At 43.3% G+C, this 14,425-nt stretch overlaps 1 protein-coding gene across 1 annotated transcript in view; it reads left to right on the top strand.

The window, feature by feature from the left end:
• The window catches only part of ARPC2 (actin related protein 2/3 complex subunit 2), a gene marked incomplete in the record, with an annotated part of 16,639 nt that extends 14,849 nt beyond the window's left edge, over positions 1–1,790 (top strand). Inside the window, 1 exon segment of the mRNA XM_073635237.1 lies at positions 1,686–1,790. Coding sequence (XP_073491338.1) covers positions 1,686–1,790 — 105 coding nt within the window.
• Between the last annotated feature and the right edge of the window lie 12,635 nt (positions 1,791–14,425).

The raw sequence follows: 14,425 nt of genomic DNA, 5'->3' as shown, positions 1-14,425 counted from the left end.
AAGAAACCCATACGAATAATTCTCCCCCAAATACGAGACAAGGCTCTGTCTTGAGGATAATTTATTATCACATTTATTATTACTCGTTTATTATCACACATGGACACAGCAGATAAAATAACTCACTCCCCCCCCCCCCCCCCCCCCACCTTTGGAAAAGAGGACGGGTTAAACTGTCCAATGACAATGGACACACAAGTCATGTGTGTTCGAACTTATCAGTAAACAATCTTATCAGCAGGGGGCTGCTGGAGGAATCCCCCCCCACTATAGGATAAACATCCCAGAATATCAGACGCAATAGAACATTGGAATACAGCCCCACCCTAAACTAGCACAGCAAATAGTACACAACACAATGAGACCGCACACAATAAATATATATGTATATAATCTCTCTCTCTCTCTCTCTCTCTCTCTCTCTCTCTCTCTCTCTCTCTCTCTCTCTCTCTCTCTCTCTCTCTCTCTCTCTCTCTCTCTCTCTCTCCTCTCTCTCTCCTCTCTCTCTCTCTCTCTCTCTCTCTCTCTCTCTCTCTCTCTCTCTCATCGTGGGGCTCTCATTCACCTTGTGCCCCTATTAGTGACTCCCATCACAATGGTATATCCAGGGTCCCCAGAGTCTGTGTGTCTTGGGGGACATGGACCTGAATCTAAAGTAATGCCACCTCAAGGGTCCCCAGGCAAGCTCACAAAGAGCACTGTTCCCCCAAATGCCAGGGCCCATAATCGGTTGGCAAGAGGCTGGCATTCAGTCCCCTCCAAAAGCCTCTGTCACAAGGTCTAACATCGGGAGGAGGAGGATGTCCTGGTTCCACGATATTCGTTATCACTGGAGGGATTACCAGCCGGAATGTTGGAGGTTTTGATTCCCCAATGTAGATCTTTATATCGCTAGAGGAATCGCTAGCAGGAGGTCTCATTCTGTATTCATCGAGAGACTGCAGGAACTTAGTCAGTCTCTAAGTACATGGTCCCTAAAAAAAAAAAAAAAAAAAAAAAAAAAAAAAAAAAATGTAAAAAACAAACTATACAAACATGAGACTGGAGGAGGGGAGGAGAAGATAAATGTTAGTGTTAGATTAAGTTAGGTTGACAAGGGCACAGATTAGCACAGTGATGACTTTTTCATCAGTCTGCAATCACTAAAAGCTGGAACAATAATGCATTTACTTCAGCATTTGTTGCTTGCTCAGTGAATGCAAATGCCATTAAGGGCACCCCTGGTTTAATTGATGGAACTCAGCCCAATGTAAGGAGGGAATACTATACACTAAATTGCCAAAAGTATTGGGCAATGTAGTGTGTACAGGGAGTGAATAAGGTTCAGGAGGGCAGTATTTCAATATGGGATCAAGAACAAGAGGACATGACTTTAAACTAGCAGAAGAAAAGTACAAAACTATCCTTAGTAGTGAGATAGACAAACTCATTGGACAACATGGCCTTTTTCTGCTGTCATTATTTTCTATATTCAGCATTTTCAGCAGTCAGAAAGGCTCATCTCTGTGTATCAGATCCTCAACATCTTTAGTATGAAATATAATGCTAAAATTATTTACTGATGGTTCTGGGATTGTGGTCTTCCTCCTTCTTCTTTTTTTTTTTTTTTTTTTTTTTTTTTTTATATTTTTTTCTTATTCATACTTTTTTTTTTTTTATTTTTTTTTTTTTTTTCCTTTTACCAGGCTTACATCCACACCCGTATGAGAGCTAAGACATCTGACTTCCTGAAGGTCCTGAACAGAGCTCGTCCCGACGCAGAAAAAAAGGAGATGAAAACTATAACGTAAGTGTCCACGCCTCAACCCCTCGGGGTCTTCCATCCATTAAAGTGTATTTAAACCCAAGATAAAATATTAGATATTTTACAGCTCACCAGTCCTTAGGATTAGTCTTTTTTTGTTTTTTTTCATTTTGTACTTTTACGTACAAAATGAGACCAGAGCATGTATGTAAAACGAAAATTTACTTAAAGCGAAACTTCAGTAATTTTTTAATTTTTCCATCTATTAAATCTTCTGCCCTTGTTGTTTGAACTTTGCACCTTATACAACCCACTTCCTGTTTGGTCATTAGCCTAGGCTTATGACATCATGCCCAGCTCTCTCTCTCTCTCTCGTGAGTTTGCTAGGAATGGAGGGGGGGGGGTGAGTCATAAGAGGGCCAATGAGAGCTGGAGGTGTGCCTCTGTGTCTGTGTAAATCCAGGAAGTGAACAGGCTTCAGCTGCCCACACTTAGAATGGCTGCAGCCAGACTCAGTGGAGGGAGGTTTCTGCAGCATATTTGGCAAGTACAGAATCGCAGTATATATAAAATATGCAAAGTGGTTGGAGGGAAGCTTCAAAATGGCAAAGATGTTTTTATTACAAATTTGAGCAGACTGCAGTTCCTCTTTAAAGTGAAGCAATACTTTTTCTTTTTTTTTTTTTTTTTTTTTCTTCCCACTTCTCAATGCATGTAAATACACTAGCTCTATGGGAAATCTTGGTCAGCTTGGCACTGCTTCTAAACCATAAGTGACAGGGACATCAAACTAGGGGACCCAGGACTACGACATGATAGATTACCTAGGCAAGCTGGTCGACCCCAACACCAGATATGTTTTAATACTGGGTCCCCTCTTGGTGCTCCCAAAGTTTGGTGTCCCTGTCACTTATGGTTCGGAAGCAGTGCCATGTCAAGCTGATCAAGATTTTCCTTCGACGCCAATGTGTCCGTACTTGCGAGGTACTTTACGTACACTTATGGGTATGTCCGTACTCGCGAGTGTACGTAAATGAGGGTGTGTAAAGTGGGGTATGCCTGTGTATATACATTCCTTAATGACCAAAAATGTTGTAAATCCACTTTCAGAACACCAAATGCCTTTGCAAAACCAAATATTACACTATGAAGTAACAGTGACCTCATCACTGTGCTGTACAGAGAGCAGTGCTATGGGAGGGGCCCAGCAGTCTCCACCCACTCCAGGCTGCTTTCAGAAAACAACGGGAGGGGGTGGAGACGAGACCATTCTCCCTGCAGGAGAGAGATCAGAGCTGTGGGAGGGCCTAGCAGGCTCCACCCACTACCGGCTGCCTGCAGAAACGTACGGGAGGGGGCGGAGACAAGACCAGTCACCCTGCACAAGGAGAGATCAGAGCTATGGGAGGGAACTAGCAGTCTCCACCCACCACAGGCTGCCTGCAGAAAACTACAGGAGGGGCGGAGACCAGACCAGTCACCCTGCACAAGGAGAGAGAGCAGCAGTGGGCGGTCTTTATTACAGGAGGTCTCACACTGGATTACTACACAGATCTGGAAGGAATTACACAAAGCTCACCGAGATTCAAGAAGAACACACAACTCTTGTATTTAGCCAATATTTTCCTTTCTCTGTGTTCAGTTTAAATTTTCACCTGTTTGATCCTGCCAGTAGCGCATTTCTTGTCCTAGGGTGACAATGCTCACTCGCAGTACTTTATCTATAGAGGAGCACAGTTGTCACACTAGAACGGGACTATAGAACATGTCCCCTTCTCTTATTCATAACATGGGGTGGAGTTGTTCTGTAGTCTACATTCATAGTTGTGAACAGTGTGTGCAGCACAGGAAGTTATTGCCGAAACCCGGTGCAGCGGTTGTGGTGGCTGGTAACAGATGAGCGGTAGAAAGGCCTCCACTCATTTCTATGGTCTAAGTCCAGGACTGGAGCGACGACAAGACATCCATCCCGGTTCCAGCCCAATGTTAACCAGACTTTTTTTTTTTTTTTTTTTTTTTATTAATTTTTTTTTTTTTAATCTAATGCTTTACATTGTAGAGGAGAGATTTGGGGCCTGATTGACACCAGATCTCTCCATAAAGAGGACCTGTCTGCTTATTTCTAGAACAAGGGATATTTACATTCCTGTGATAGGAAAAAAAGTGATCAAAATTTTTTATCTTTAAAGGAGAGTGTAAAAAAAAAAAAGTAATAAGTTTTAAAGCGCCCCCCATACTCATGCGCAGTGGTAAATGCATACGCAGGTCATGCCCTCTTATGTAAACAGTGTTCAAACCCACACGTGAGGTATGGCCGTGACTGTCAGTACAAGAGCAATAATTCTAGCACTAGGCCTTCTGTAACTCTAAATTGGTAACCTGTAGAAATTTTTAAAGCGTCGCCTATGGAGATTTTTAAGTACTGTAGTTTGCTGCCATTCTACGAGCGTGTGCAATTTTAACCGGTTCCCGACCAGCTCACATCTATTTACGGGGGTAGAATGGCACCCCTGAGCGAAACCCCCGTACCTGTACGGGGTTTCCTTTAAGAGCCACCAGAGGGTGTGTGCCTGCTGCACGGCGGGGGACCTGATTGGCGTGGCCGGCGGTTGCGATGGCCGCCGGCCACGCACGATCGTCAGCACAGGGATTTGTGTGTGTATAAAATAATATATTATAATGTTTGGGGGTTATAAGTCATCTTCTAGCAAAAAATGTTTTATTTTTACATATATGGGAGAAGTGTCGGAATTGGCCCTGTTTGGCATGTGGTTAAGGATTTTTCTTTTACTGCCTTTGTAGTTGGTGAGGAAATACCAAGACCGGTTTAGCAGAATACCAGACTGGCAGCGGAGCTGGTCGCAGGTCTCTGAGTGCCGTAACTATTCAGAGTAGGAAGGGGCTTAATTATGTACTTGTGGCAATATACAGGGTCATCGTGTCAAAGATATATGACCATTGTGATCTGATTGATCTGATCTGTTGTAGATTAACGTTAATGGGTGTAAGGACTTGTACATCAACATTTCCTTATTCTACACCCTGAAATGTTTATGTACGCGGAAACATTGGCCAAATTTGCCTAGGTGGGGATTGCCGCATTCCGCCATTGTTGTGAACGGCGATACGGATCTTATCAGCACATACTTGTGGTCAGCCATGTTTCATGTTTGCTTAGGTTATTAGATGGAATGCACAAACATCATTCCGCTTTTTTACTCCTTTAACTCTACAAACTTTATCAAACTGGAACAAGGTTTAAGGCACCCCGTACATGAATATTTTATTTTTATTTTTTTCCCTTTCCAACAGGCAGGTTTTACAGAAGACGATTGTTGTATCAACTATTGTACAACCAGCCTGCCCATACATGGATCACAGTTAGCTGGTTCCTGCTGAACCGGATGAATTTGGATCCATGTGTAAGTCGGCTTTAGTCTTGCAAAGTACAAGTTAAAGCAGAATTTAAGTCTGCTACTTACCTCCTATCCAGGTGTGCGATGATCATGAGTTCCCTCGTCGCCACTGACGTCTTCACACGGTCTTCTTTAAGCTTTGGCAGCATGCACAGGAGTTGGGGCCAGTTCACACCATAGAAACACGTTTTGAATGCATTTCCAGTGCGTCTTTGATGCTTTCCAGTGCATTTTTTTTTTTCCTCTTATTATTTTTTTTTTTTTTTTTAATTTGTTCTTTTTTATTTATTTATTTTTTCTTCACCTTAAATGGGGACATGTCCATTCTGGCATGTGTTTTTTTTTTTTGGTGCATTCCAGTGCGTTTTTGATTCATTTTACCATGTTCCAGTACAGTTCGGTGCAGAAAAAAAATGCAACAGGTTCTACTTCCTTTTTTTTTTTCCTAGGACTGACCGCACTGTTGTGAATTCTGCCATTGGAAAACGTATAACCTACTTTCCAGTGTTTCTGATGCTGAAAAAAAAAACACACTGGACTGCATGTGGTGTGAACTGGCCCTTAGTGTGTATAAACCTAATAGAACACCCCCATCAAATCGTTCCCCGCATGTATTACCTTTTGTACCACCACCTCCTCCCTTTTAGAATGTAAGCTCTACGAGCAAGGCCCTCCTGTCACTTCTCTATTGTACTGTAATTGTGTTGTCCCCCCTCTACATTGTGAAGCGCTATATACAGTGGGGACGGAAAGTATTTAGACCCCCTTAATTTTTCACTCTTTGTTATATTGCAGCCATTTGCTAAAATAATTTAAGTTCATATTTTTCCTCATTAATGTACACACAGCACCCCATATTGACAGAAAAACAGAATTGTTGACATTTTTGCAGATTTATTAAAAAAGAATAACTGAAATATCACATGGTCCTAAGTATTCAGACCCTTTGCTCAGTATTTAGTAGAAGCCCCTTTTGATCTAATACAGCCATGAGTCTTTTTGAGAAAGATGCAACAAGTTTTTCACACCTGGATTTGGGGATCCTCTGCCATTCCTCCTTGCAGATCCTCTCCAGTTCTGTCAGGTTGGATGGTAAACGTTGGTGGACGGCCATTTTTAGGTCTCTCCAGAGATGCTCAATTGGGTTTAAGTCAGGGCTCTGGCTGGGCCATTCAAGAACAGTCACGGAGTTGTTGTGAAGCCACTTCTTTGTTATTTTAGCTGTGTGCTTAGGGTCATTGTCTTGTTGGAAGGTAAACCTTCGGCCCAGTCTGAGGTCCTGAGCACTCTGGAGAAGGTTTTCATCCAGGATATCCCTGTACCTGGCCGCATTCATCTTTCCCTCAATTGCAACCAGTCGTCCTGTCCCTGCAGCTGAAAAACACCCCCACAGCATGATGCTGCCACCACCATGCTTCACTGTTGGGACTGTATTGGACAGGTGATGAGCAGTGCCTGGTTTTCTCCACACATACAGCTTAGAATTAAGGCCAAAAAGTTCTATCTTGGTCTCATCAGACCAGAGAATCTTATTTCTCACCATCTTGGAGTCCTTCAGGTGTTTTTTTAGCAAACTCCATGCAGGCTTTCATGTGTCTTGCACTGAGGAGAGGTTTCCGTCAGGCCACTCTGCCATAAAGCCCCGACTGGTGGAGGGCTGCAGTGATGGTCGACTTTCTACAACTTTCTCCCATCTCCTGACTGCATCTCTGGAGCTCAGCCACAGTGATCTTTGGGTTCTTCTTTGCCTCTCTCACCAAGGCTCATCTCCCCCGATAGCTCAGTTTGGCCGGACGGCCAGCTCTAGGAAGGGTTCTGGTTATCCCAAACGTCTTCCATTTAAGGATTATGGAGGCCACTGTGCTCTTAGGAACCTTAAGTGCAGCAGAAATGTTTTTGTAATCTTGGCCAGATCTGTACCTTGCCACAATTCTGTCTCTTGGCTCTTCAGGCAGTTCCTTTGACCTCATGATTCTCATTTGCTCTGACATGCACTGTGAGCTGTAAGGTCTTATATAGACAGGTGTGTGGCTTTCCTAATCAATCCAATCAGTATAATCAAACACAGCTGGACTCAAATGAAGGTGTAGAACCATCTCAAGGATGATCAGAAGAAATGGACAGCACCTGAGTTATATATATGAGTGTCACAGCAAAGGGTCTGAATACTTAGGACCATGTGATATTTCAGTTTTTCTTTTTTAATAAATCTCCAAAAATGTCAACAATTCTGTGTTTTTCTGTCAATATGGGGTGCTGTGTGTACATTAATGAGGGAAAAAATGAACTTAAATGATTTTAGCAAATGGCTGCAATATAACAAAGAGTGAAATATTTAAGGGGGGTCTGAATACTTTCTGTCCACACTGTGTGTGTGTATATGGTATGTATGTATGTATGTATGTGTAGATATAGATATATATATCTCTATATCTCTATATATCTCTCTATCTCGAGGTCGACCGATATATCGGCCGATATTTGGCTTTTTTTACTTAATCGGCATCGGCTGATTGTGCTGATAAAAAAAGCCGATTCAGCGGGACTTGCAAATGACTTCTGTAATAGAAGTCAATTGCAAGTTGTCTGAAGTTTTCTTCTCTCCTCCTCTGGGCAGCCTGCCAAGTCTGATAAGAAGATACATTTGTATCTCTTTCAGGTTCTTTTATCAATAGACTGAACTCTGTGGAGAAGTTTTCAGTTTAACCATTTAACCACTTCCCTACCCGCCCATAGTCATATGACGTCCACAGATGGGATCTCCCATCCTGGGTGGACGTCATATGACGTCCTGGGATTCCCGGCCGTCTAGGGGGCGCGCCCGCCGGGCACCCGCGATTGCCCGTTAACCGGGCCGGCATGTGGATCTGCGTGTGTAAACACACAGATCCACAGCCTGTCAGCTCTGAGAACGGAGGAACACTGATCAGTCTCCTCCCCTAGTGCGTCCCCTCCCCCTTCAGTTAGAATCATTCCCTAGGAAACATATTAACCCCTCCCCACCCCCTAGTGGTTAACCCCTTCACTGCCTGTCACATTTACACAGTAATCAATGCAATTTTATAGCATTGATCGCTGTATAAATGTGAATGGTCCCAAAAATGTGTCAAAAGTGTCCGATGTGTCCGCCATAATGTCACAGTCACCAAAAAAAAATCGCGATCGCCGCTAAAAAAATTAAATATTTTTTTTTTAAAAATGCCATAAATCTATCCCGTATTTGTAGACGTTATAACTTTTGCGCAAACCAATCAATATATGCTTATTGTGATTTTTTTTTTTTTTTTTTTTTACCAAAAATATGTAGAAGAATACGTATCGGCCAAAACTGAGGAAAAAAAATGTTTTTTAAAAAAAAAATTGGGATATTTATTATAGCAAAAAGTAAAAAATATTGTGTTTTTTTTTTTTTTTTTTTTTTTTTTTTCCAAAATTGTCGCTCTTCTTTTGTTTATAGCGCAAAAAATAAAAACCGCAGAGGCGATCAAATACCACTGAAAAAAAGGACGTCAATTTTTTTTGGGTACAACGTCGCACGACCGCGCAATTGACGTTTAAAGTGCGACAGCGCTGAAAACTAAATTGGCCTGGGAAGGAAGGGGGTGAAATTGCCCTGTATTGAACCGGTTAAAGACTAAATCTTTTCTGACACTTGTTGCTTACAAGTAAAAATCCTGTATTTTCTGCTATAAAATCACTTAGAACCCCCAAACATTATATATATATTTTTTTTTAGCAGAGACCCTAGGGAATAAAATAGCGGTTGTTGCAATATTTTATGTCACACGGTATTTGCGCAGCGGTCTTTCAAACGCTTTTTTTTTTTTTTTTTTAAATACACTAATTAAGGAAAAAAAAAAAAAAAAAAGCAGTAAAGTTAGCCCATTTTTTTTCGTCCAAAAGTTTTGATTACCTGTTTTTGTGTATTTAATATTTTAAGATATAGTTATTTTTTTTAATCTAAATTCTACATACAAGTGAACTGATTGGAGGTTTGTTTTGTTTAATAAATGTTTAAATATAAAAAATTTTCTGTATCACTTATTACTTAAGGTTGCTTTCACACTGGAGCGGGCATGCGTTGACGGTAAAACGCTGTTAATTTTAGCGGCGCTTTACCGTCATTTTAGCGGCGCTATTCGGCTGCTAGCGGGGCGCTTATAACCCAGCTAGCGGCCGAAGAAGGGGTTAAATGCGCCCCCGAAGCGCTGCTGCCGAAACGCTTTGCAGGCGCTTCGGCAGCGGTGCGCATTCATTTCAATGGGCAGGAGTGGTGGTATACACTGCTCCAAAGATGCTGCTTGCAGGACTTTTTTTTTTTAACATCCTGCCAGCGCATCGCCTCAGTGTGAAAGCACTCGAGCTTTCACACAGACTGCAGGGGAGCCGTTTTACAGGCGCTATTTTTAGCCCAAAAGCGCCTGAAAAACTCCCCAGTGTGAAAGGGGTCTAACTGTTAGATTTTATGAGATGAAGGAAAAAAAAAAAAAAAAAAATCGGCATCATATATCGGCCATCGGCCACCGCGATTTCTAAATATCGGCTTTGGCATCGGCCAGAGAAAAACCCATATCGGTCGACCTATATATACAGCGCTGCACCTAGTGCTTCTTATTTAACACTTGCACATACATTCCGCTTAGGTGGTTGTACCGGCAGCAGTTCATTTTCCATCTCATTTATTGCCATAAGCGCAGGACCAACATTATATTTTACATTCAGTTTTTATAGTGATAGTAAAGCTGGAGTTGGGCTGGTTTTCACCAGCCTGTCTGTTTTTTCTGGCATAGCTGATCAGACCAGCCATTGTTCTCTATGGAGCAGCGTGGACACCCACCACCATCTGATCTGGTCCTGTCCACCAAAAACAGATAGATAGGGTTCCATTCCCCATCCGTTCGGTGGATCTGATTGGATGACAGTTGGATGGAAACAGACAGGTCGGTCCGTTTCCATATGATCACCCCATAGACAACCGCAGGGCTATGTCCTATGCAGAGCGGACACGGACCTGTCATCTGCCCGCTCAGTGAGGATGGGTGGAGGGATTCCCCGCTGAGCAGGGTGGGGTGCGGAGTCCGCCCCGTGTGAAAGGGTCCCTGGGCTTTAACTGCAAATATGGTGGATCCATTTTTATCTGTTGGTAAACCTATGATTGATAATTATTGAATGTTTGTTTCTTGTGTTGCCTGTGTTTTTAGAATCCTGCAAGTCCCTTATTACTATATTACCGGAGTTTCTGTATATTTTTATACAAGCACAGATATATCAGGGAATGTTATCAGGGTATGTGTACCAATCCAGGCACAGGGTGGTGGAATCGGTAGTGTATATACATATCGTAGTGTATCGGACATTATTTCAGATTTTATTATATGACTGACTTAAAAAATACCAGATCGGCTCCGGGTGGAGGTGCCGGCATCTTTACTAAGTCTTAAACATTTCCCACCCCCACCCCCTTCTCCTTACACCAATGCTGACTAACCTGTGTAAAAAAAAAAAAATCTGTATATACTTACCTATTTTCAGCCTGCTCCAGTCATGTGATCTGGCTCCCCTGTGTCAGTCAGTAATGGCTGCAAGCAGGGTCAAGACAAGGGGTGGGAAGGTGGGGCAGCTTCCCTGGGCACAGTGAAGCAAGGAGGCAAAGAATAGAAGGAGGGTGGTACACCCATTCAACGGCATGTATTCATTAACTGTAAGGGAGGGGGGGCGCAGATCTGGATCCTTGCCATGGAAGCTGGGCAACCCTTTCCTGGTTCTGACTGCAGGGGAGAGGAGGGAGCACGGACAATGGCTGGGTCATGGAAGCCTATGGAAAAACGTCCCCACTCCCAGAATTACCAGCCGCTGTTGAGCTCTCTCTCCTGCAGCCGCTGCTGACTGACACATGGGATCACGTGACTGGGAGTAGACTGAAAATAAGCAAGTGTATATACAGCTTTCTTACACAGGTTAGTCAGCATTGGTGTTAAGAAAACTGTGTATACTTGCCTATTTTCAGCCCGGAGCAGTCTTGTGATCCCATGTGTAAGTCAGCAGCGGCTGCAGGGGAGAGGAGAGAGAGCGAGTTCAACAGCGGCTGGTAATTCCCAGAGTGGTGACATTACCCATAGGCTCCCTTGACCATTGTCGGTGCTCCCTCCTCTCCCCTGCAGCCAGAACCAGCACAGGGTCGCCCAGCTTCCATGTCAAGGATCCAGAACTGCACCCCCCCCCCTCCCTCCCTGTTAATAAATACATGCCGTTGAATGGGTGTACCACCCTGCATCTATTCAGTGCACCCAGGGCGGCTGCCCCTCCTGCCCACCCCTTGTCTTGGCCCTGCTTGCAGCCATCACTGACTGACACAGGGGAGCCAGATCACGTGACCTGACCAGAGCAGGCTGAAAATGTGTAAGTATATACATTTTTTTTTTTTTTTTTTTCTTTTACGCAGGTTAGTCAGCATTGGTGTTAGGAGGGGGGAGGGGATCTTTTTAGGGCTAGTTAGGTTTAGGCTGGATTTCTACTTGAACCTTTTCAGGTTATAGAAGTACTCGGTATGTAGCCAGGGAGAGAACCTTCACACTGTCCGCAGTGCTCCGGGTGGGAATTTAATACAAAAAAGTTATTTTTTTACATGCAAAGCAAAACCTGTTTCTTTTCTCTCCATGCACAGGGGGAAGACGTTTTCTCGCTGACCCCAAGATTAGCCGCTCCTCACTGCCGAAGCGCCAGATTTCCCGAGTGGAACGGTTCCCCCCGGGTTTGCGATCCAGGGTACAATTCCGTGAAATTCCATGTATTTGAAGCTGTGCTTTTGCCAAGACTGAAAAGTAATAAAAAACAGACCGGTGACCTTTTATCTCCTGTTTTATCAATTTATATATATATATTTTTTTTTTTTTTTCCCCGCCATGTCCTGCTTTCTGTCATATATATTTTTTTTTTTTTTTTTTTTTTTTTGTTTTCTTATCAAAGACAAAAGTCCTGGTGAGCATACAGTGGTAAGAATCGAACGGTATGTTTTTCAAATTGTTAAATAAATCTTTCTATCCAGTTCCCTGTGTTTGTGTTGTTGGAGAACAAGAGGTCTGGTAGTTAACATGGACCCGATTTGTTAAACCTATGAGGGTTCAGCTCTGACGAGAGAGCCAAAACTTGCCCCCACCAAGATGGCCACCTCCACAGAAACACTGGTTGGGGGGGGGGGGGTTTATTAATGAGTGGTGCAAGTACAATGCTTGCACCACTCTTCTAAACATAAAAAAAATTAAGTACATTCTGCTTCTAATTACCAAAAGGGGTGCATGACCCTCTGAGGGACCCCACTTCTCTGTTCTGATGAGACAGACACAGCACAGAGAACAGGAAAACTGGAGCTGCATGCTTCATTCTCTCTGTCCATCCGAGCAGGAGAATTGTTAACCCTGCAGGCTCTGCTTGTGTAGTGTAATCCCTGCATAGGCAGAGGCATAGAAAACTGCCACTTTCCCTCGTTAAAGTGGTTCTAATGGCCGAAAGCTTGCATGAAGGGAAAAAACCTTCAGTGTGCAATTTCCGATTCTGCCCCCCCCCCCCATACTTGCCTTAGCCTGGTCCAGTGATGTGCATGCGAGCAGAAGCTCCCCTGGGTCGGTCTCTCTCTCCCTCTCCCTCCGTTGGCTGAGACACAGCAGTGGGAGCCATTGGCCTCTGCTGCTGTCAATCACAGCGAATGAGGAGGGGTCACTGACTGGTTACGTGAATAACATGGATTACCTCGTTACATGTTGTCCTTGAACTTGATGTGCTAAAAGCAGAAAAATGAACATTGCAGTTTGTTGTGTATGTGGCTGCATAGCCACAGACTGGTCAGGGTGCCCATGCTGACCCGTGTCCACAGCCCAAAACACCTACAATGGGCACGCGAGCATCAGAACTGGACCACAGAGCAATGGAAGAAGGTGGCAATGCTTTGGGCAATGTTCTGCTGGGAAACCTTTTGGCTTCTGCCTTTCATGCGGATGTTACTTTGACATGTACCACCTACCTAAACATTGTAGGTGACCAAGTACACACTCCTTCATGGAAACTGTATTCCCTGATGGCAGTGTCCTGCCCCCCCCCCCCCCCCCCCCATCACACTGAAAAAATGGTTCAAGAATGGTTTGATGTGTTGACTTGGCCCTTGAATTCTCCAGATCTCAGTCCAATCGAGCATCTATGGGATGTGCTAGAAAAATACGTCTGATCTGTGGAGGTCCCACCTCCAAAACCTCCAGGATATTCTACTGACTGCTTGGTGCCAGACATCACAGGATACTTTCAGAGGCCTAGTGGAGTCCATGCATTGACAGGTCAGGGCTTTTGGTGGCAAAACAACTTGAAGCTCCTGCTAAATGCTGCCAAGTCTTTGCCGCTATAGTAAAAGGAGAAAGGCGTTAATTGTAGGGCCTCTGTTGTAAACTTTGGAGATGAATTTCTCTGCAATGCCTATAGCGACTGAGGTGAATGAGGGCTTATTCTAAATGTTTTGCTTGTTCAGAGCATGTAAATGCCATACTTTAAAGAGTGTAGTCCTGTTGCAGGTGGACTGAAAGAATTTTTAAAACCCGATAAATAATAATTTTTAATATTACTCATTGTGCATTCTAGCAGCTCTATGCAGAGTGATGAACCATTAAAAGGGCAAATAAAGAAAAAATAATATAGTGTATACAATTTGCGACACAAGTCATATATTGTTTTTGAATCTTGTTAAAAATTCCCTTTCCTTTTCAATCTGCAGTGCTGTAATTTTCTAAAAAAAATGCAATATGGCCACCAGGAGGTGTTCTGTACACAGAGTTCCCGCCCCCAGGAACCTAATTTCCTGCTTGTGTGATTGGTTCACTGATTTTCCCAGAAGCCTGTACTAAGATACAAGTCAGATTTTAGGTGTCTCCTGCAGCAAAAATGTCATTTTTGGTAAGATACTCCCTATAGGAAACCACGGCTGAAGGGATGCAGGCCCTGCAGCTTTCCTCATTAGAGCCCTGCAGGTGCACAGCTGATTGATAATCATGAAGCCACTCCCATTAGATTTACTCTACACATGGACACAGAGAAACACAGGGATTTCTTCAGAATAACAAAAGGTAGGAACCTACAACACATTTTGTTACAATCCTTGCAATGTACAGAGATCACCCAGAGGGGAATGTGTTTTGTTGAGTAAAAAAAAAAAAAAAAGTGTGCTTTTAATTATTGTGGACTGGAAATCACCAACAAAGAAGATCATGAAACCAAATAAAAAAAA

The sequence above is a fragment of the Aquarana catesbeiana genome, linkage group LG06 (assembly GCF_042186555.1).
Source record: "Aquarana catesbeiana isolate 2022-GZ linkage group LG06, ASM4218655v1, whole genome shotgun sequence".
NCBI lineage: Eukaryota > Metazoa > Chordata > Amphibia > Anura > Ranidae > Aquarana > Aquarana catesbeiana.
Note: the sequence above shows the minus strand (reverse complement) of the source record. Positions and strands in the feature narration are given on the sequence as shown.